Source organism: Mus caroli, unplaced genomic scaffold (assembly GCF_978045245.1).
Source record: "Mus caroli unplaced genomic scaffold, Mus_caroli_1 scaffold_10, whole genome shotgun sequence".
NCBI classification, from domain to species: Eukaryota; Metazoa; Chordata; class Mammalia; order Rodentia; family Muridae; genus Mus; species Mus caroli.
In genome coordinates this window covers 14,719,367-14,742,179 of record NW_028227265.1, presented here as the reverse complement: position 1 = coordinate 14,742,179, position 22,813 = coordinate 14,719,367, and the positions used below count along the sequence as shown (strand labels likewise).

Sequence of the window (22,813 nt, the reverse complement as noted above, 5' to 3'; positions counted from 1 at the left end):
ACGGAGCTCAGCAACCTCAACTATTTGGAAAATAAGAGCTACCCAAGTTATTTGGGAAAAGCACTGTGTAGCACACCTCCCCCCACCCCCTGCCCTGCCCCTGCCCCTGGAAGGAGGTTTGTCCCTTTAATTGGATGGATGACAGCCCTTGCCTACTGGGATGATTATTAAGGTCACCTCAAGGTCAGAGTTGATGCTTTGTGAAGCAAATTTTCTATCACTGAGAGGAGATTTGTTTTGCTGAGTTACCTATAAAGGAGGTTAAACAGGCCCATCAGAGCTGAGGCTCAGCCCCTCAATTAAAGTACCCAAACCATTTTCTTCCAAATGTTTAGGAGGTGCCTTTCCATGGAGTCCCCTTAAGCAGAAACGGCAGCTATTTGCTTTCATTAACCATTGAAGGTATACATTTACTCCAAATGTCAGTGTTCATTTCCCCCCAGTCCCTACCTGTCTTCAAAATGATGCTTATCGGTAGACAGACGAAGACCAAAGGGTCATTTTGCTATGTACACCTCTGAAACAGAACCATTATGTTCACATGCAAACTCAGCTCTGACTCTGACCAGCTCAGGGGCATCCTGCTGACTGAGGTACAGCCTCTGTGCTTACTGATGTTGCCTGCTCAGGTCTCAGAGACGGGTCTAATTTCTTGTGTCTTTATTGATTCCCCCCTGCCCCCAAACCTATGCCTCTGTATCTCACACTCGTAGAAACATCCCTAGGCTCTGCATGCTGGCTCTAGCCATTACCTCATACTGTCCCCTCATACCCACCTGTCTTCTCGGGGCATGACCATGGGTTTCTACAGAGCCTTCCACTTCCTTCCTTTCTCCTTAGCTCCACTTCTGTATCAACAGCTCATTTCTGAGATCAGCAGTTCTCAACCTTCCTAATGCTGAGACCCTTTAACACAGTCCCTTGTGTTATGGGGACACCAGCCACAACATTATTCTGTTGCTACTTCATAACTGTAATTTTGCTGCTGTTGTGAATCGCAATATAAATATCTGATGTGTGACACCCCTCCTCAAAGGGGTCATGACCCACAGGTTGAGTACCACTGTCTTAGAGCATCAACAACAACACCCAGTCATCCCAGGCAATACTTTGGGATGTTTCCTGTTTTCTGTGTTGACTTTTGGTTGCTATTGTTACACCAAGCCCCAGGGACCAGAGGCACCATTCTCAGATTTGTCTCTGACTTCATTCTGTGTCTTTATTCTGTTGCCTATGAAGACCTTGGTAGGTTACTCTGTCTTTGTGATCCTCAAGTCAGTTCATGGATGAATATGAGGAGAGACAGTCAAAGCACTCTAGGGTTGTTGAGAGGATCAGATAGCACACTCTTCTCACAATATTCTGCCTGGTGTCTGGTGTTCAGTCAGTACAGAATCCTCATCTTTGTCTATCTTATTCTTGTCTTCTGTCATATCCATCACTGCCTTACAGTAAGTACAGAACAGTTGGTGGATGGATGGATGGATGGATGGATGGGAAGGGAGGAGGATGACAAACTGGAGGCATATGGACCCATCTGGAGAAAATTCATTTTTTTGTTTGCTAATTTGGGGGCCTCTTTTTGAAACCACATTTTTGATAGTCCAGGCCGGGCTTGAACACCTGATCCTACTGTCTCTACCTGCCCATTGCTGTGTTCTAACACCATCTGCAATTCCAAACTTGACTGTTAGGCACCGATTCTCTACCATTCATTGTTCTTGAACGGATTATCCCCCTCGTGCCTCGTGCAGTGTTAAGATGGAATGTGTCTACATCTTGGGGAATAGCCATTAAAGATCTTTTTAAAAAAATTATGTGTATATGTGAGGGTGGGAGTGGAGATCTCTGTCCACAATTTCAGAAGCTCTTAGGTTCTAGCAGAGAGGGTTGGATCCTCTGTAACTGAAGTTATAGGCAGTTGTGAGCTGCCTGTCATGCGTGCTGGGAAACAAACTCATGTCCTCTGCAAGAGCAGCAGGTCCTCTTAACCACTCTGCCATCTCTTTAGCCTCAGAAACTGCTTTTAAAAAGGAATTGTACTTGCCATGATTATTTTAGACAAACAAACTAAAGGTACCCTCCTAGGAATCTGTGGCAATGTAACTGCATCAAAGAGTCGAAGCTCCCTGATCTGGCTATGGACCCTGTGTTGCCGCCAGCCAGGCACAGTTCAGCCTGTGAAACCTGTTCTTTGACCCTTAAGGAGACCACCTAGCCTACCAGCTTTGCAGCAAATCCATGGCAGTGTTAATACTGGGTCACTCGAGGAGCCCTAGATTTATGTGAGACCTGCGCAAATGCACTCTAGCATCTGTTTTTGAGCCGTGTGCTCCAAGCGTGGCTCATGAATGCCATATGATTTCTTCCCTCTTGCGTGCGCCTGACTGGCCAGCAAGAAGGACGCTGCAACAGGATCCTCCTGCACACGTTTATTGGGAGAGCTTGATTGTAGCGGCGAAGAGACCCCGAGCTCAGAACTGGTGCTGCTTATATAGGCCTAGGAGAGGTGTGTCTCACACCCGGATTGGTTATGCACTATGCCTCATTTGCATGTTCCTCATCTGATTGGCTACTCTCAGTATCTCACAGTACCTCATTAACATACCTCATTTGCATGTCTCACATCTGATTGGTTATTCTCTCAGCACTTTGCAGAGCCTCATTATCATGCCCGGGCCAGGCAGTGTTTTGGCGAAAAACTTTACTGCATAAGTAAGCATTGGTTGTTTGCCCAAACTTATGCATGGTGGCCAGCAGTAGCCTGCGCCACTCTGCAAAGGCACATGTGGCTTCCCACACTTCCCCTTATACAGTTCTTCCCAACCCCATTGTCAGGTCAGGATTCCATGTTTACATAACTGACACATTGAGACACCGTGCTTAAACACATCTGAATAACAAGGGAGCATCTTTCTTCCTCAGTCAATTGTTGAGAAGTTAATTCTTGTTAACCTAAAAACTTGAATGTGCACTTGAAATAAATCGGCTGTGCTACCCAGTGCTGCCTCCCGAAAGTCCCCAAGGAAGAATCCACGTGCAGATGTGCCGCCCTGTTTTGAGTGTTGTGCGTGCTTTCTATTCTTCATTTGGAAGCATCGATTCAGAACCTTGTCTCTCAAAAACACAAACAGGTCTTCTCAATTAGTAGCCCCAGTTCTTCACTTCACTACTTGGCCTGGCGCTGTAGTGTAGCAGCCGACTGATTCGTGATAAGAAAAAGGTACCAGACAGGCTAGCTAAAGGCTATATTGTAAGACCCTGTCTCAGAACAAGCCCATAGGCACACTCAAGTTGGCATAACCCACACACTGATGACCAGAAACAGGCAACAAGATGTATCTGGTTGTCCCAGGAGTGTGTAACAGGTACATTGACAAATGGTGGCTTCTGGAAGTCACAGTGAGCAGAATGTCTCTAACCTCAAAGGACAGCAGTGCCTGGATTGCTTACGGTCGTTCTGTAAAGTCTGAAGAGATGGATGCAGCCATTCTTCCACTTGGCTGCTATATAACCATCTAGGAATCCTTAAGAAACATGAATATACCAGTGCCACCCTTAGCCATTCTGCCCTGTGGCCCTTGGGTGTAGATAGATGGATAGACAGATTGAAAGAAGAAGCCCCCATTAGCTTTGTCAACTTGACACAGCTCAGAGTCAATTGAGAAAGGAGAGTCTCAGTTGGATTTCCCAAGTCAGACTGGGGTGTGTGTGTGTGTGTGTGTGTGTGTGTTTGGGGGGTGAGGAGGGATGGATTAGCTTGATTATTCATTGATGTAGGAAAGCCCCGCTGACTGGATGGTGCCATTCCATTAACAGGTGGTGCTGCTCTGGATACAAGCATTAGCTAAGCATCGGCCTAGCTTGAGCCAGCATTCCTCCATGACTTCTGCTGGCAGAGGCTCTAGGGGCTCAGAGCAAGGAAGACTAGGATGCTTACCTAGCTAGCCCCACACGACGGGGCCTCTGATGGCTAGCCCCACACGATGGGACAGGGCTCTGATGGTAGCTGTTTTTACTGACAGAAGCAGCTAAAGAATGAAGGGTTCATTTTGGCTCATAGTTAAAGGTAGTCTTATGTCACAGAAGGCAGGTTGGGGTGCCTGCACCTGAAGCAGTTGGGTGCTTGTGGTCATAGCATCTCACATTATGACAGACCATGAAGAGGGGCTTGAGCCAGAACCAGGCATGGTCATAACCTTTAATGCCTATATGCACAGTGACCTCCGTCTGCCAGGTAGGTCCCAAGATCTAAAGTTTCCACAACCTCTTAACATAGCCACGGAGGTGAAACCACTCCCTGGTGTGGAAGTAGGAAGAGTTCTACAGAGCCCTTCCATTGGTGGTCAGGGGGAACTAGAATGTGGCTGGGAAGTGTGGGAGCGAGCGAGCGAGCCCTGGGCAGGCAGGCAGGCAGGAGCTACCTGCGGTTGTCTATTACTTACCAATCCTAGCCTTTTCTGGCCTTCATTGGGAATGCCCTATTCCTTCTGGGGCCTTCTGAGTGATGGAAGGACAGCTACATCTTGTGATTGTGTGCGGTTTTTTTGGGCAACTTCTTCAGACTTCACACTTCCATGGAAGGAGGGCATATACATATATGATGAGCAAGCTCATCAGCTTAATGCCAATTCATGTCTCTTCTAGAAGTACCTATGACGGTGAGAAGACAGCATAGCCTCCCTTGGGCCCTCTTCTACTGTGCTCCTTCTGCCCCTTTCTTTGGTATATTGTTGGGTTTTGTCCCTTCCTACTCGCTGTCATTTTCCTCTTCCTCCCAAGTTAGATTAGATGTTTTATTGGCTGGTTCTGTGTGTCAACTTGACATAAGCTGGAGTTATCACAGAGAAAGGCATCCCTTGAGAAAATGCCTCCATGAGATCCATCTGTAAGCATTTTCTCAATTAGTGATCATGGGTGGGAGGGCCCATTGTGGGTGGTGCCATCCCTAGGCTGGTAGTCCAAGAAAGCAAGCTGAGCAAGCCAGTGGAAGCAAGCCAGTAAGTAACATCCCTCCATGGCCTCTGCATCAGCTCCTGCTTCTTGACCCGCTTAAATTCCAGTCCTGACTTCCTTTGGTGATGGAAGTGTCAGCTGAGTAAACCCTTTCCTCCCCAACTTGCTTCATGCAGAAATACAAACCTTGACCAAGACAGATGTCTTCTTGTGTTGTGAGAGGCATGTTGCCATATTCTATGTGGCTTTTGCCTAACTTGAACTCCCAGGAGCTGCTGGACCCACTGATGTTTGTCCTCTCAAGGTTCTAACACGCTCCCCAGGATACTAAGTGGTTCCTGGTTATTGGGTGAGAGAGCATCCAAAGCTCCACCCCTTCCCCAGGCTATAAACACGGGGTGACCAACTTTTTTTTTTAATTGTCTAGCCTCTGATAAATGCCTATGCTCCTGTGAGGAACCCGTCCCCCATATTCTAAAAGTAACCCCAGCTAAACTCATTGGTTCACCAAGCAAGATTTGAGTAGAATCCTTCCAGTGTTCTATTATTGATGTCCTCCCTGCAGGGGGAAAAAAAATCCCAATAAGGTGTCTGGCTGAATCCCACTTCATTGTTTTATAAAGTGTTTTTCTTCATTGATCTTCTCTGGACACCAGAGACAATTCTAACCATTCCGTGCTGGCTCCCTTTTGGCACTGGTGCTGGTTCAGCCACTTCGAACCTGGTGGGTGATAAGGGAGGCACCTACAAACCCATCGTCGACTGCCCGGACACATGCTGCTCTTTGGCATGGCTGTATTTCGTCATTAGATATTCCCAGGGCCCGCAGAGTCCCAGAGGATGTCAGAGTCCATTAACTTTTATCATAACATGGAATCTCCCAGGTCTGAATGGCAGCACATAGCTGTCAGGGGCTTTCTGAACTCTATTATAGCTCCATATATCTCTAGGCAAAACAGAGGGGAGAGTCGTCATTGGCGAGGAAAATGTACAAAGTGCATGAGGTGCTGTATTGTCGGACTTGACCATCTTGACCATGTGCTTCAGTACATGGTACACACTATTTCTTTCCCTATTGTCCATACAGGTTCACCTCCATGGCTCCTTATTAAAATTCTCCCCTCTGCCCACAAGAGAACTTCAGAGTGTGTATTAAATATACTCTCTTTGCATCATGCTAATGAAATCATCAACCAATAGTTTTCAACTATTCTATAAATGTTTTTTTAATAAATAAATAAATGAGTGTTCCTGTCTTATGAATTTCTACCAGAATTTATCCATCCAAGGTGGTGTCACCTGGAATTTATAAATAATGGATCATTATGCTCAATATTGCTTTATATCCACAAAACGTACTTTTAGGGGGGAATGTTAATGCATGTCCAGGCCATCTAGTTATTTGGCCATTCCTTTTATTCTACGCACTTGTCAATAAAGTGAAATGCTTAAAGGTTGCAATTTACCTGGAAAAGAGGGACACTGGTATTATTTTAGGGGCTTTCAAGTCCACTGTGGCTATAAGGAAGATGGGGCTCATGGGGAAATGTTGCTTTGCACTGAATCACACCAGCCAAGTGTCCTTCATCCACTAGTGCCCTCCCTCTTACCTAATACTGATGATATTTGTGTTCTGTGAGTTGAGTTGTGGAATCTACCACTGTCCATTGTGGCCTCCCAAGTGATTTTCATACCGTAAGTAAAATTCTTTAGGAAGACATCACAATTCCTTTGTGCCTAGGAACCCATGGGGTTCTACCAAGAGAGGCTTGGTGACACTGCCTTTCTCCCCAGTTTCTGAAAGTTGTGTTCTAATGTGTGCGTAAGATGATGTGAGTGGTCCAGGCTGCTGTTCCTCACCCTTCCCTCCCTACTTCTCCATATTCTGCAAATCATTGATTTTCCATTTTATAAAATATTCCCTGGAAGCAGGAACACAGGACAATAAAGTGCTTAAGTGCCTAGGGCAGGTTTGGAAATTGCTAGAATCTGCACCAGAGAGTCCGGCCTGCACTGTAGCTACTACTATGCCAATCTGCCTAAGTGCTCAATTATCAAATCGATGCCTTTTCCCCTAGAACAGCGTGTTGGGGAAGACGTGGGTGCCACTGTGCTTGACACCCCTGCCTGAGAATCAATGCGATTGCGATCTCACTGCTGGGACTTAAGATGATGGGACGGGAAAAATCCAATCAAGATAATGGACAGGAGGCAAAAATTTGAGAAAATCACCAAAACAAGAGTGTTTTCATTTTCTGCTAATGTACCGACGTTCCAGAATCTACTCTAAGAAGTTGTAAATGGTGCATGAAATGAAAAATTCCCGTCGGTCTCCAGGGGACAGAGGCAGAGCTTTGCTCTCCTCCTGGTGATTGCCTGGATTGTTTTCTCTATTCCAGCTGAAACAAAAAGAAAATAGTAATTAAGTGTAACTAAGTTATTGTGACAGCAGAATCCACCCCTGGCTAATTATTGTGTTAATGGCCTGTGGTGTCCAGCAGGTTCTTGATGTCTTTAGGGCCGTGCCCCACCCAAAGCACAGCTGATGAGCGTTGACCACCCAAGCTGGTCTTGGTATTATGGGTAATGGCCCCTTTTGCCTGCTTTCTTTCCTGCCCTATCTATAGAGAGAATCTTACAGAGACTCCGAGTGAGGGCACTTGGAACAATCTAGGGAATGTGGAGAGCATCTGTGTATGTATTTTGTGTGCATGCATTCTTGGTGGGTACCATCTCCCCAAAGTGGAGAGTCCCAGGTCTAAGAAACAAGACACTGGGCAAAAGGTTAGTCGCCTGCTGTAGGCAGCTTCCCCATTAAGGTCAATGCAGAAACATCGTACACGGTTGTCCTTAAGACTTACTTTTATCATCATTAGTTATATGTATGTGTATGTGTCTGGGGCCAGAAGGAACACATATGTGCAGTGCCCCAGGAGGCCAAAAAGAGGCCACTGGATTCCCGAGGAGCTGGAGTTACATAGGCATTTGTGAGTGTCCTGATTGTGGGGTGTTAGGAACTGAACTAAGGTCCTCTGGAAGAGCAGTAGGCACTATTAACAATTGATCCATCTGTGCAGATCCCGTGTGTAGTTTTTCACTTCTCCTAAATAGCAGACACACTGGGTATAGCCAATCGCTTTTACAGGAGACACAGCTGAAACTCAGTGTGTTACTACTTCTAAGTTCCACTTGCCCGATGAGAGGCAGACCCAGGCTGAAGAACACCGTTTTCTGTGTCACGTAGTCTCTCTGGCTTTCTGGAATTATATCAATCAAAAGAATTCTCTCATGAAAAAATTACCACACACACACACACACTTCTAAATTAGAGACTCTGCTTCTCAGTCGCCCCTCAATAAACTGTCCATCATCTCCCGTGGAAGACTTGTGTAAAAGGTATTCGCTACTTGCTTGTTCTTTCTGAATAACACCCTTAGTAGTAAGTACTTCTGTTACAATGCAACTCTTCTCGAATTAAATCAATTGAACGTCATATCTGGATTATTATAAAATCAATGCTTCTGTATCCTATTATATAAGACTTAGTGCTACCAAGACTTGAAAGAAATCTTTTGTAAGACCATCCTTTAAACTACAGTTCTGACAAGCCAGTTACATATATATCCAATGCATTATACAATATAATTTTTTTAAATAATCTTTCTCATATTTTCTCCTAAGTCCTCATGAACTGTATCCATGGCCTGTCCACTGCATAGCTGTGGTCTGGGCAGGTTCCAGAAGCATGGAGAATTTCAACTGGGTGGAGGCAGCTCTAGAAGGTAACTACTGTGGCCAAGTTCCTGCTGCCTATCATGAATTCAGAGCAAACCAGCGATGTTAATTTAAGCCAGGACCCACCTTGTAATGCTATAAAGTCCTCCCTCACCCCTTTCTTCTCTGGCAGAACACACTGCTAGTCACAAAGTAAGACTTCCAAATGGGTTTCTTAATGGAACACGGCTCCATATGTCCTTTGCATCAAATTTCACAGTATTTCCAAATAGTATGAATTCTTGTAGCTCACTTGAGCAGTACCCCAGATGGTCTGACATTCTGTTTCTAGAAGGAAGTGGAATATATTTCCTTTTGCCAGGTGTTCCATCTAGGTCATTCTTTCGTTTGTTCTGAAATGGGACCCTGCAAAGTCACAACTCTAGCATCATCTAGAAGGGTAGTTCTTAACCTAGAACACCGCACTTCATCTGTCAGGCGTGCTATTTCACCTTCACAGCGTCACTGTGACACCTCCTCATGGTGGTGGCCCCTGCTGCTCTGTGACTCCTTTAAAGCCCCATTCTTCTTCCTTTCTCACACTTGACATTCTGGGTCTTCTTGTGTTCCTGGAATCATGATGTATCAGTCTTGTCTTCAGAGCATAAATGACTGTCATTTTTGACCATTTGTATTCACCAACTTAAATCATTTTTAGGTAATATATTGCCAAACATGCCTATAAAATCTTGCAGGGACCAAATGTCATAAAGAATATAGCATTAGTTCCGATGCATACGTTCAGCTTACTTGCTTTTAAAGGCTCATTTTTTATTATGATTGTGTGTGTGTGTCTGTCTGTCTGTCTGTCTGTCTGTGTGGTTATGTGCTCATGTGTATAGGTGCTGATTTTTTTTGCAAAGCTATGTTTATTTTGTATGTAAAATGATAGTTGTAGTGATCCAGTCTAATCCTAAAGATTTTTAAATCAGTCAATGACAACCAGCTTCAGTTACACCAACACAGTCTGGTCCCCTATAGCTGGAGTTCTGAAGAGTTTTGAGCTACCTAGTGTGGGTGCTGGGAATGGACCACTGATCCTCTGGAAGAGCAGTGAGTACTCCTAACCATTGAGCCATCTCTGTAGCCCCAAGGCTCAGCTCTCACTGCATGCCATGCCCTCTGAGAACAGATTTACCTCCTCCTGGGCATTGGTGTCTAGTGGCACAGACAGACTATGACTCATGGTAGAAAGTGTGAAGAGGTGTGGGAATAGCCCCTCCCCCCCAGGACAGGCTGCGCCTGAGAAACTGGTCATTACAGTAAATGTGGGGGTGAGCTACGTGTGGCTCACTTGTTCCTAGGTACTGGTAGGGAGGCTCCCCCAACACTCAGACGTAAGGAAATAGTTGAGAAGGGAAGTGGATGTGTTGAGGATACGTACTGATGGGATTGGCTCTACTTAAGATCACCATCCCTGGTAGTTTGACCTTCATTGAGGACTTAAAAGACAGGAATTTGTTGGGTATCCAGATTTCCAGTTCTGTGCTTCTTTTTATTGGCAATTAAGTCCAACACCTTGTCATCATTGTCCTCCTTGTCCTCCTCCTCTTCCCCCTCCTCCTTTTCTTCCTCCTCTTCCTCTTCTTCCCCTCTTCCTCCCCCTCCTCTTCCTCCTTCTCTTCCTCCTCCTTGTCCTCTTCTTCTTCTTCCTGCTCTTCCTTTTCTTCTTCCCCCTCTTCCTCCTTCTCTTCCTCTTCTTCCTCCTCCCCCTTCCTCCTCTTTCTTCTTGACTTTCTATTGGTCTTACTGGGTTGACCTGGTCAAAGGTCTAGACAAAGCCTATAAGAACCATTGAAAAGAGAGCCCACTAAGCTTCAAGCTGAGCATCAAGGGTAAAGAAATGGTCAAGAGTCCATGAGACTTCAGAATAGCCCCTGGGAGGACAAGAGTGTGGCAAAACATGAAATGGGCAGAGCTGGAAGAGTCCACACAGTGCGGGGACAGTATTCACTTGGCAATAGCCGGTGCATGGGGGGCAGTGAAAGAGAACGGACACATGCACTGGAAAATTAAACTGGGTGAGCAGACAGAGGGTTGTCTGTTACAACGCAAACCTGCTCTCTAACCTCAGGTGTCTCTTTGTCTTTTTAGCCCTCTTGCCTCTCTGTCTTTCTTTGTTTCTCCTCCTCCAGTGATTTTCCTCCAGTGTAATGTGTGTGAGAATGTGGAGGTTGGAGGACAGCCTCAGGTGTCGTTCCTCTGGCTCTGTTCAGTTTTTTAAACATCATTTACTTTGTCTCTGGCATTTTCACTCACATATACAATGTATCTTGATCATATCTACTCTAACAATCCTCTCCTACTTTTCGTGCACATCCCAGAACCTGTCCAGCTCTGCCCATGGTGTCCTCTGTTTGTTCCCTATAATTCCACTTAGCACTTCCTGTTGGAGTGTTGGCTGAGCTTGTTGGCTTGCTTCTGTTCAGGTAACCATAGCTGCACATAGTTCATGAGTACAATGAACAGGTCACCTCCAGAAGACAGCACCACATTCTTTTTGAGGCACAGACCTGGAAGTCACTGAGTAGGCTAGGCTGGCTGGCCAGAAAGCCTTGGGGAGGGGGGAGCGTACTCCTCTCTCTGCCTGCCCAGATCTGGGGATTAGAACCTGGGGACTATGGCTCTGTTTTCCCCGAGACATGGGTTATAAGAATATAAGTCCATTCCCCAAGTCCACGTAGCAATCACTTTCCCAACTGAGCTGGTCTCTTCCCAGCCCTGTCTGCAGGGTTTGATGATGTTAATTCACAGCAGGTATGAGCCAATAGAGAGAGAATGTCTGAAATTGAGACAGGCAGGGCTCTGGGGATCGAAAGCTCAGCTCAGCCATTCCTTATCTGGTTAGCACCAGCCTCTGGACAGGACCCCAGCCTTTCCATTCACTGCCTCTACCAGCTCTCCTTTTAGGAGAACAAACCAATTAAACTCGGCTACTGAGAGAGCCTGGCTGCATGGTCAAGAAGTCTCACTCTGGTCACTCTGAAGGGTACCTACAGAGTTACCCACTGGTTCATCATTAGGACTCCCACCTACCAGGGAAGTGGAAGAATTGTTATATGGTCCTTTGGTGACACACTGCATGCCAGGTAGAGGGGGCAGGGGGCTGCTGCCTTTCAACACCATTGCAGGAGCTTGATGCCTTGCACAGGTCTACCCGTCAGGCAGAGAAGTGGGCAGTTTCTCCATGAGCAGACCAGAGAGCAGGCGATGGGTTTCTCCTTGTCGTATTCTCCAGTGCTGGACATGGATGGTGGCCCTTTCCACCCCCATCATCCTTCCCAGGTCAGAGCCCAGGTCAGGACGAAATCCCCCTTAAGGTGCTGACTGATAATATCTGTTCTGGGCTTCCTAAATTGGTCTTTACTTCCATCCCATCTTCACAGTTTGATCCTGGCTTTGCTCTGGGCTCCATTGATGCTGTCTTTATTCCCACCCCCATCTTTCTAGTTTGATCTAGCCTTTTCTTTGATGGCCTGTAAATATTCATCATCCAAGGCGCGTTTGAATCGCCGTGGCTTTTAGTTAAAATCGAGTGAAATGTTACCATTTGAATAATAAAAACCTCATTAAAGGAAAGCTAAAAGAATACTTTTCCTTTTGTACAAGCCAATTAGGTACCCTCATAATTTAGAAAAAAAAGAAGGCAAGCACATTATGGTTTCATATTCCATAAGCCTGTTTTAATTAATAGAGGTGACAAGGTTTCGGTGCTAGGTACATAGTCTGCCTCTGGTGTTGTGCAATTAAACATTAATGATGAGAATGGAAATGAGAGAGCTAATGTGTCCTCCACATCCACTGTGCATCCAGACTAAGGTTTCCAATAGGTTTCCATGCTTGGGAACACGGCACGACAAAAGGTGCCTAGAAGAGGACCCGCGGCCAGGCCACTGAAAGTCCCCATGGTCACTCTGCCTCAAAGCATCTAAAAGACAAGTAGTCACAGACTCAGGTTTTCTTTTTGTGGGCAAAGGGCAATGGTGTAGAGTTACAACCAGCTGGTAAGATGCTGGGCTGTGCTCATCACCAACTTGCAAGCTCCGGTCTTCTGTTCCAAGTTTCTAGGGGGGAGGAAACGGGTTTACATGGGTTCACCAATGGGTCATGAACCTGCTAAGAAAGTAACTGCCCTAGGCTAGAATGCCAGCACTTCCACCTATCCATCCTGGCTTGGATATTAGATTAGTTACTTGTAGCTGTGACAAAAACACCTGACAGAAGCAACGTGAAGGGTGAAGGATTTATGTGAACTTGCTCTTCATGGGATTACAGTCCATAAAGGCAGAGAAGGCATGGCAGGAGCAGGGGCAGGGGGAACAGTTCAATCCATGTTGCTTGCAGCTGGGCCCTGTGTGTCCAGCAGGAAGCAGAGGATGGGCACTGAAGCAGGGCCAGGTTGTGTAAGCCTTGAGGGCCCACACCCAGCACTCATTTATGCCAGTTAGGCTCTGTGCCCCAAATACTCCATGTTCTGTAGGCATACATCTTTTGCAACATTTAATAAGGGTTCAACCTATTCTCTAGCCCACCACCCAGCAGAGGTAGTGGAGGAGAAAACTTATTAGGATATGGGGAAATGGATCTGTTCAGCTTGATCTTCTTGGGCAGCAGTTCAGTCCCGTAGCAAACATCAAATATGATTCAGCAGCTGTAGACCAGTCCTCTAGGCAGGCAGACACCAGGAGCGAACCGACAGCTACAGTCCAGTCCTTTCAGCAAGCCGACACCAGGCAGCTGTAGTTCAATCCCGAAGAAACCCCCAAGTTTGCCAACTGGCCTGAGGTGAGGATGTGGAAGCAGCAAGCTGCAGGAAGCTCACTAGCCATTCTTGGGCAAGTTTTTCTCAATGTCAGCGTTAACACAAGTTGAACTCAACAACTCTATGTAAGTCAAACCAATATATGCGTGTCATTATCAAAGAATAGCAAAGCAGAGCAAACCAAACCAATGCTCAGTGCTTGTCTCCCACTGTCCATGGGGTTATATTTATACTCCTTCATCAATCGTCCTTATACATGTTTGCTATATCAAAATATCCCTTTACCTGTATCTGCTTCCAAAAAATAGTCTCTCACATATTTGCTTTAGCAATACATCCTTTCACCTGTGTGCCCCAGAAAAACATTATTTGATATAACTAACTTTCCAAAGAAACTAGAAGTTTCCACTTCAATGTTCCAATATGGCTGCTGCTGAGGCCTAAATTCACAACCCCGAAGCTGTGGGTGGCATTCTGCATTCGAACTGGAGTCGTCTTTTGCCTTGTTCTTATCCAGTCATTTGTTTACTGGTTTACTTTTGTTGACTCAAATCTTTGAATCCCAACCTCAGGAAAGTTGCCGCTAATTTTGTTACTAATTCTATAATAGTGTAACTCACAAACCTGTCCTGACTGAACAATAGCAACAAGAATGAACGCCGCCCAAAGTTTTCATGAAAGTTAAATGACCTGTGTACTCCAATTCTCAGTGGATGTTAACCGGACTATCCCAAGGCCAGGGGCATGGGGGAGAAAACAGCTTGGAGAATTGACCAAGTATTAGAGTTATAATAAAAATGAGCTCAGATGTAATAATACGCTGTGTGTCTTCCCCTAATGTCACGTTTTCCAAAGAGTCTGCTTTGCTCGTAAGCCTCTCAGGCACAGACTTTGCTCTACTTTGGTGTAAAGCAAGGCTGATGCATGCAGCGGGAAGCCGCTGCCTCAGAGCCCTCAAATCCAGTCTTCTGAAAGGAATGGCACCATTTGGAGCTGTTTACTGACAGCCATGATGCACACCATGTATAAGAAAGAAGTTATCCGGGACAAACACAGCTGACCACAATCATTTCGCCACGCTTATTTTTAAGTGGTGACAAGTTGGAAAACAGATCAAGCAACAGAAACAAATGCCGTGATCTCTTAACAAGATCCAGATTGCCCCATGATAATGAGATTTCATGAATACTTTAAAATGTGATTTATCAGATATACTTCTCTCTAGCTGTGCTGTGCATGCTTTCCCCCCAAGCACTGAACCAAACTTTACTATCAGTTCTTTATCACCTTGCCAAGAACATGAGCGAGAAGGGAATGTTTCCAAATTCCTATAAAAAGGCAGTGTTAGCTAGATGTCAAAAGCAAAGCCTTCAGAAGAAACCGACGGACCAGCACCACATAGGAACAGACACAAAATCTTCAACAAAGCACCAGCCAACCAAATGAAATAATGTAGAAACAAAAGGGTTATATACTGACTGACTCTCTAGGGATTCAGTGGTAAATATTCAGAAATTAATCAATGAAAGAAATAGAAACCAGGAGAATATAGAGCCTCTGGATGGATACAGAAAAATCATTTGTAAATAGTTCAGTACACTTTGTTGACTAAAAACCATACTCAGGCTATTCCTTCACCTCATTAATGGTACCTATAGAAAGTCCACCACTGATATACTTACACTGAAAGCTTGGATGATGTCTCCCTAACATCCAAAAATGGGACAGGGGTGTTAGCAGCCAGAACTCATCCAAACTAGAAAGGAAGAAAAAAAAAATCAAAACTGCCTCCCTTGCAGATGGAATCACTTTGCATCTTATGAACTCAAATTGGAAAGGGTGACAACTCGCAGCCAAGTTCAACCAGATTGTGAGGTGACTGCTCAACATGCAGAAGCCATTTTGCTTCCTTGTAGGAGCAATGATACCGCTCCAAAGGAATTAAAGAAAATCATTCTGCTTGCAGTAACAGCAGAAAAATAAAATAGAGAAGCCGTTTTGAAACATACAAATGTTCATAAATGTGAAAATCAAGAGTTATGAATGTATGAAATATTGTTAGAAGAGATTAAAGGGCACTCAGATGAATATGGAGATAGCCCATGTTCATGGATTGGAATATAGGATGTGGTGTAGACATCAGTAGCCCTCAGTGTTGGAGTTGATCTTGGGTGCCCTGTATTCAGATGCTGAGATCAGTATCCCAAGGTCAGGTTACAGTCTAGACATGGGCATTGTACTGACCTATGTGCTGTAAAGAATGCTCCCCAGTAATCGCCTATTGGACACTAACTTTGCTGGAGAGGGAAGAAGGTGGGACTTGAGATTCAGTGTAGGGACCAGGAGGGTAAGAGCAAGAGGAGGTGGAGAAGAAGTTCGCCATTGGGCAGGGTAGACCAAGAACATGTGGCCAGGAGAAGTTCACCCTGAGGACAGCCAACTCTAGCAGAAGCTGCCCAGGAGATACTAAGTTGTCAAGTCATGGGGCATTCATGTGGGTTTTACCAGCATGGAAGGATTAATATAGCTCAGAACCTGCCCAGCATAGAGTGAACAGCTTGTTAGTAAAACCACCAGGTGTCTGTGTGGTTTTATTATTCAGGAGCTATATGGGCTGGAGAGGGGCAGAAACCCCCATGAAATTCCTTCTATACCTCTATATAGACTGATCTATACTGTGAATTCAGTTTTCCTCAGACCTGGAGTTTTGGTTGTGAACTTCACGTGAGAATGAAAAAGGCACTGGACAGACAAACTGAGACTGGAAACAAAGTGTGAAGCTTCCCATTTTCAGTAATTTAACAGTGTGATGTGTCATGACCATGGATCATGGGGAACTGAACAGCACTGGGATTCCAGAATTAAACCCTCATGTGGTTGATTTTTTCAAACCCTGTTGCTGGAGTAACTCGGTGAGTAAAGATTAGTCTTTTCCATAAACGGTTCCAGAACCTGTGGGTGTCCACCATGAAAGAATGAAGTCACATCGCTTTCCTGCACCATATACAAAAGTGAGCTAAACAGGAATTGGTGACCTAAATGTAAAAGCTCAAATTACTACATCCCAGAAGGAAAATATGGTATCAGAATATGTTTATGATATTAGAATAAATAATGATTCGATAGGTCCAACCCAGAAAGCACAAGGGACAAAAGAGGAATTAAAAACAAAACAAAATGAGAAAGATATTTGAAAATATCTTGAAAGGGCTCATCCATCATATATAAAGAAATTTCAAAATTCAACAATAAGAAGATAAACCTGCTAGCTCCAAAGAGGGCATAAATGCTGAACACACATTTCTTCCACGAAAATATGCTAGCTGCCAATGAGCACATAAAAAGAGATTCTCAGTATCACTTAGCCAGGAACGAAATTCAGATGCAAACCACAGTGAAGTCATCACTTGGGTTTGCTGGGGAGACTCAGGGATCATTGTAGAAGGGGAGGCAGAAAGATCGGAAGAGCCAGGGGATAAGGGAGTAACTAGAAGCCACACCCATAAAGTCTTACCAGTGGGACTGTCTAAATATGAGCTGAACAAGAACACCAGCAACAGACATGCTAACATGGATGAGTGAAGGACTGTCAGGCCTCAGTCCTACAAAAAGACTCACAAGCAACTAAGGAATGCAGAGACTGGGAGAAACTGTCTTCACCAGGGAAGAGCACACCAGTTAGTTATACTAAATGGGCAGCCCTGAAAACATGCCTATAAGTAAGTAACATTATGTAGACTCAGCCTAAAGAGGTTGTATTTGTGTATTTAGTGTGTGTGTGTGTTTACATAACAACAATTAATGAAAGAAGAGGCCATGAATTTGAAAAGGAGCAGTATGTGGGAAGGCTTAGGGGGGAGAGAGAGAAGGGGGTAGATGTAATTCTATTATAATCTAAAAATATTTAAAAAAAATAACTTGAAAAGAATAGATGAAAAAAGAAAGAGAGGGAGAGAGAAAGAAAGAAGGAAAAAAGAAAGAAAGGAAGAAAGAAAAAGAGAAAGAGAAAAAAAGAAAAAAGAAAGAGAGAGACACACACACACAGTGAGAATGCCAGAATTACCACAAGGTGGGGGGTGTGTAATGAATGCACGGTTGGTGGGGATGTGGGGGACGTGTCTCCCTTTGGACAGCAGTTTGATTCCTCCCCAGAAGTTAAACACAGCATTATGCTGTGAGCCAACAGTTCCATTTGCAAGTACATACTCAAGACATAAACAAATACGTCTCCAGAAGACCTGGCAAAGCAATGCCTGTAACCAGCGGTATTCTCATTAGCCCAACACTGCAGTAACCGAGATCCCATCAAAGTAGCCACGGTGCATCCAGCAGAGAGGTCTCGGGCTTAGGAGGGTGGGCAGTGTCCATTTTTCAGACAGCATGAAACCTCGAAACATTGTGCCTAGTCAAAGATGACTGTCACCAAGGATCCCATGTTATCTTGGCTGCATGAGATGATTGTGTTAGACAAATCCATAGAGTAGAAAGCGCATATGGGTGGTCACCGTGTAATTACCAACAGCTAACAAGTTGCTTTCTAGTACTTCCGGTTACTGTAAAGGTAGAATGTGGTGATGGGATGCAACCCATACATATTCAACCCAGAACACACTAAGACCCCTGGTCTATGCGCTCAAATGAGTTTTATGGACGTCGGTCACATCTCAGGATTCAAAAACACAAAGTACTAGCACACACCTAGAAGGAAAAACAAGTTTAACCCTCCCCCCACCCCCCAGACCTCTTGCTAGTCTTTATTTTCTTACTCAGTGACTGCATATGGAGAAGTCCGATTTTTTTTCTTGCTTCTGGTTTTGTTTTGATTCCATGTTATTATCACATGTACTAATTTATTTGTGTGTCTTTCCTCAGAAGGTGTGTATGTGTATACGTGGGTGGGTGCCAAGGCTGGGGTGTGGAGGTGGGAAGTCAGCTTGCAGGAGTTTGTTCTATCTTTTCACCCTGTGGGTCTGGGGAATGGGACTCGGGTCATCCAAGTTGGTAGCCAGTAGTGTCTTTATTCCCTGAGCCATCTCCACAGCCTTGGCTTGGGTTTCTTGAGATAGGATTGCACTATGTATGCCAGGCTGGCCTAGAGTTCACTGTGTGCCCCATCTTGGGTACCTGCCTCGACCTCCTTTAGTGCTGAGATGACTGCTGGGAGCCACCACACCTGGGTGGGCTTTCCCTTTCTTGGAGAAAGCTCTGTGACACACATTGTCACACATGCTGACCCTTGCCTCAGTTCATCTGGGAAGGTCCAGGAGCCTCTGGATTCACTGTTGCTTTCCTAAGGTAGAGTACTGCAACATGGGTGGTTTAAAGCAACAGATTCATAGTCTTTCCTAGGGCTGGGAGTCCAAAGTCTGAAGCCCAGGTATCTACAGGGTTACTCCTGGACTGGCTGGGGGAGCCTCCTCCTGTTCTCCTGGCTTCCTACGGTGGCACCCAGTCATTATCTTTTCTCAGCTTCCCCATTTGCCATTCTGGTTTGCTCTTTCCCACTGACATGTATGCAATCCTATTATATATTTTGCTTCATAACAGATTCCAAAACAAAGTGGGTTTGCTTGCGATTGGGCTGTCAGCTTCTTACCATTTGCACACATCCCACTCCATGGGGCAGTTAACTTCTGGTTTGTTGCTTTTATGTTTTGATTATGGATACAGTAGAGGGTCCTGAAGATCCCTCATTGTGTCATAGCTGTTCATTAGGGTTTCTTTGAAGTAAAAATATATTTATTCGGATTTAGGGCTTTCATCCAAATGAAAGGGTTACATTTACTGTTAAATTTTTATTCATAGCACACCTCCTCTTATCCCCGGGCTTATTTCTTACAGGTTCAGATTTAATCCCAAAGGAAGATACACACACACACACACACACACACACACACACACACACACAGACAGACAGACAGACATTGAGATTAGGCTCTCATTTACCCAAAGATAGCCTGGAAATCACTTCACAGTCTGAAATGACCCTGAACTCCTGATTCTCCTGCCCCCACCTCCCAGGTCTTAGGGTTACACACATGGTTGATTTATTTGGTGCTGAGGATAGAACCCAAGTCTAAGTTTATACTAGGCAAGTGTTCCACCGACTTATGCCTCCATCCCTAAGATGAATGTATTGAAATACTCTGTGACCGTCTCTGTAAATAGACCATATTCTCTTTGATCCATTTATTTAGTATCCACTAAGCATTAGGCCCCAGTGTCAGCTTTTCTTGTAGTGTATCAGTGTCCTAAAGAAAAGAAATCAAAAGACCCCTGGTGTGTATTTGTGGACTATTTTGATTGAACATAAAAGCAGTAGTAATTGTTTGTATTAGAAAGCACAGTTAACCAGAGACAGTGTGTCTCAACGCCAGCGAACCACCCTCATCCTGACATACCCCGTATGGTTCTAGGTTAGCATGGGTGTCTTGCGTCCTGGGAACTTCTTGTTGCTGGCACCCCAAAGTCACAGCCCATTCGGAGCAATGTAACATCCCACCTTGTCTCGTTTCTCACTGGTTGGCATCTTGACAACCCGGAGAAATGGGTTGTTCCTAAGTGATTGTATGTATATCATCGATTTGTGCCTGATGTCATGCATCTCCTCGTGCAGGTCTCTTCACGTGCTTGTGTGTAATGCAGGGACGTTTGCTCTCCCCTGGGGCCTCACGAAGGATGGCCTGGAGACAACCTTTCAGGTGAACCACCTGGGACATTTCTACCTTGTCCAACTCCTGCAGGATGTTCTGTGCCGCTCATCCCCCGCCCGTGTCATCGTGGTCTCTTCTGAGTCCCACAGGTGGGTTTGAATTTGACTTCATATCTTCCACCTGTCCTTTCATTTGTGCCACCTGAAATTCCCTTCAGGGCACTGAGGCTGGAGAAAGGGCTCAACATTTAAAAGCTCTTACAAGTTCAGTCCCTAGACCCTAGGCCAGGTGACTCACAACCACCTGTGACTCCATCTGTGGAGGATGCAACAACCTCTTTTGGTCTCCACAGACACCAGAAACCACACACACACACACACACACACACACACACAAATAAATCTTTTAACAATTCTACTTTTGACCAATCTCACTATGAGAAACATGAGTGTACACAACCTGGCTTCATTAATTTTTCTAGATCCTTCCAGGTGTGTGATCCTGGGGAATTGTTGGGGGTGGGGGCTGTCTAGAGCAATATAGAGTGATTTTACAATTATACCTCAGGTTTCTCATTGATTTCACTCAGAGATGGAATAATAATTGATTAAATCTGAATGGCACGACCTTTATTGATTTGTAATTCAACAACTTCAAAGTCTCTCTGAGAGGAGAGCGGCGGTTATTCTAGCAGGGGAAACAACGCAGTTAAGGGCTGCGAGATGAAATCCAATTGTTTTATAATGAGAAATTAGGGAATTCAATGCAGACATTAGCAGTGTAATTGCAGAAAGGAAAGGACTGTAGTTAGCGCGGATTGGAAATCTGGCCATGCCTCTTTCGGTTAGAATTTCAATTTACACATCAGATGGCGTTGCTTTCTGATTGCCATTAGACTATTCAGTCGACAAAAAAGACATCTGAAAACATCACCGTGTTTTCAACATATTTGTGCGGGAGTTGGATAAACAACTCTCTGAAGTGCTGAGGAAAGACAAAGGATTTTCGGGGCTTCGGAGGCAAGATTTACAGCTTGTGAGGGAGACTTCCTTTGCTTCCCTGTGTTCTTGGTTGTTGGGGGTAGAGGGAGCTTTGCCTTCTTGGTAAAGTAGCCGCTACAAATAAATAAATAAATACATAAATACAGTACCAGGGACTATTTTCTTCCTCTTCTTCTCCATCTTAAGTCCTGAAATGTTTTTGGTGACCCAGAATGCAGTTTTCTCTCTCTCTCTCTCTCTCTCTCTCTCTCTCTCTCTTTCTCTTTTTAATCATACTTCCATAAAATGTAACCCCTGGGACTTTGAAGAGAGAGACCAGCCAAGGGTTAGCTTGAACCCTTTATCACTCCCAAACACAGGGGCTTACGGTGTAAGTGACACGCCGCAGACAGATTTACTCTTGCCAGTTTAAAATTTATGATGGCTTCAATGAAAGAGAAGCTCGCGTAATAATCCTCCCCCGCCCGGGAAGACACGAAACATCTAGTAATTAGGCAGTAACAAAATCTGGCCAGGCTTATCTTTGCAAATCACACTGGGTTTGTGAAAGAAAGGGAGTGCCCCCCCCCAAAAGCAATGAAGGAGGCTACCATGGGGGCAGGCAGGAGAGAGAGCTTTAGAAATAAATCTGCCAGCCACAATCGCTTACCAGATGTGGAGGGCACCACGGGATATGTTTAAATGAGCTGGTATTTAATGGGAGACGGTGTGGAGGTGTCAGCTGCTCCCTTCCCTCTGTACAGCTCCATCTCGGATGCTGTTTTCCTGGGACGCCTTTGTTCTCACTGGAACCACAGTGTAATTCCTGCCTACTTGGAGATCCACATCCTAGTTTCATTTTAAAGATGGGTCTGGAAGGAAAGACCTTGGTCTGAATGAGATCCATTGCTATTTCTAGCAAGGCCTGACTAATGTGTGCGAGAAAGGCCTGCATGGGTGTGCTGACTGGCTCTCATTGTCCTCTTTCTTCTTATTAACATTATACAAAATATTAATTCCTACAAGACAAACTGTTTATCACTCTCTTGTGGTATCCCTGTGCTCCAGAGAGCAAGCATGGGTGCCAGGCACACAGACTGCACTGGATCACGGCAGAAGGACCCGGAGCCTAAACCAAACTGTAAAACACAAGTGTTGCTCTCTAATTACCTCCATAAACCTTGGCGGAATCTCTTCGTTGGAGTCAAGACCCCCTGTTAGGGGAAAAATAAAGTCCTATGTTTGCAGAAAATATCATACTGGATGCCCTTGGGCGAAATATTTATTAGCCTTCTCTCTCTCTCTCTCTCTCTCTCTCTCTCTCTCTCTCTCTCTCTTTCCACTGTGTTTTACATACTTATCTGGAGTCTGAGCGGAGTGAATTGAGTTTCTGCCTGTCTAAAATATATCATAATGAAATGGGAATTTGGCCTCCTCGCTGTAGAAATTTTTCAGATAACAATTAAAATAGAACGAGAAGAACAGAGTGCCAGTTGCACTGTTCCCAAAGGCCCCAGCAGCATGGGGAGACAGACAGGTATGCACAGCCAGGGACAGTCACACACATACAGCTGCATACATGCACATGGGACCTCGCACAACCACTCACAAACCTGAGTTCTACACTCAATCCCTCCCCACTGTCTTACATGTGTAGAATATCACACACAAAACCACACACATGTAGA

General features: G+C 45.0%; 1 protein-coding gene across 1 annotated transcript in view; it reads left to right on the top strand.

The window, feature by feature from the left end:
• Wwox (WW domain containing oxidoreductase) overlaps nucleotides 1-22,813 on the top strand; it is a 922,964-nt gene that overhangs the window by 253,356 nt on the left and 646,795 nt on the right. Inside the window, exon 7 of the mRNA XM_021170653.2 lies at nucleotides 20,109-20,294. Within this exon, the coding sequence (XP_021026312.1) occupies nucleotides 20,109-20,294 (186 nt within the window). The remainder of the gene's footprint in view (nucleotides 1-20,108; nucleotides 20,295-22,813) is intronic.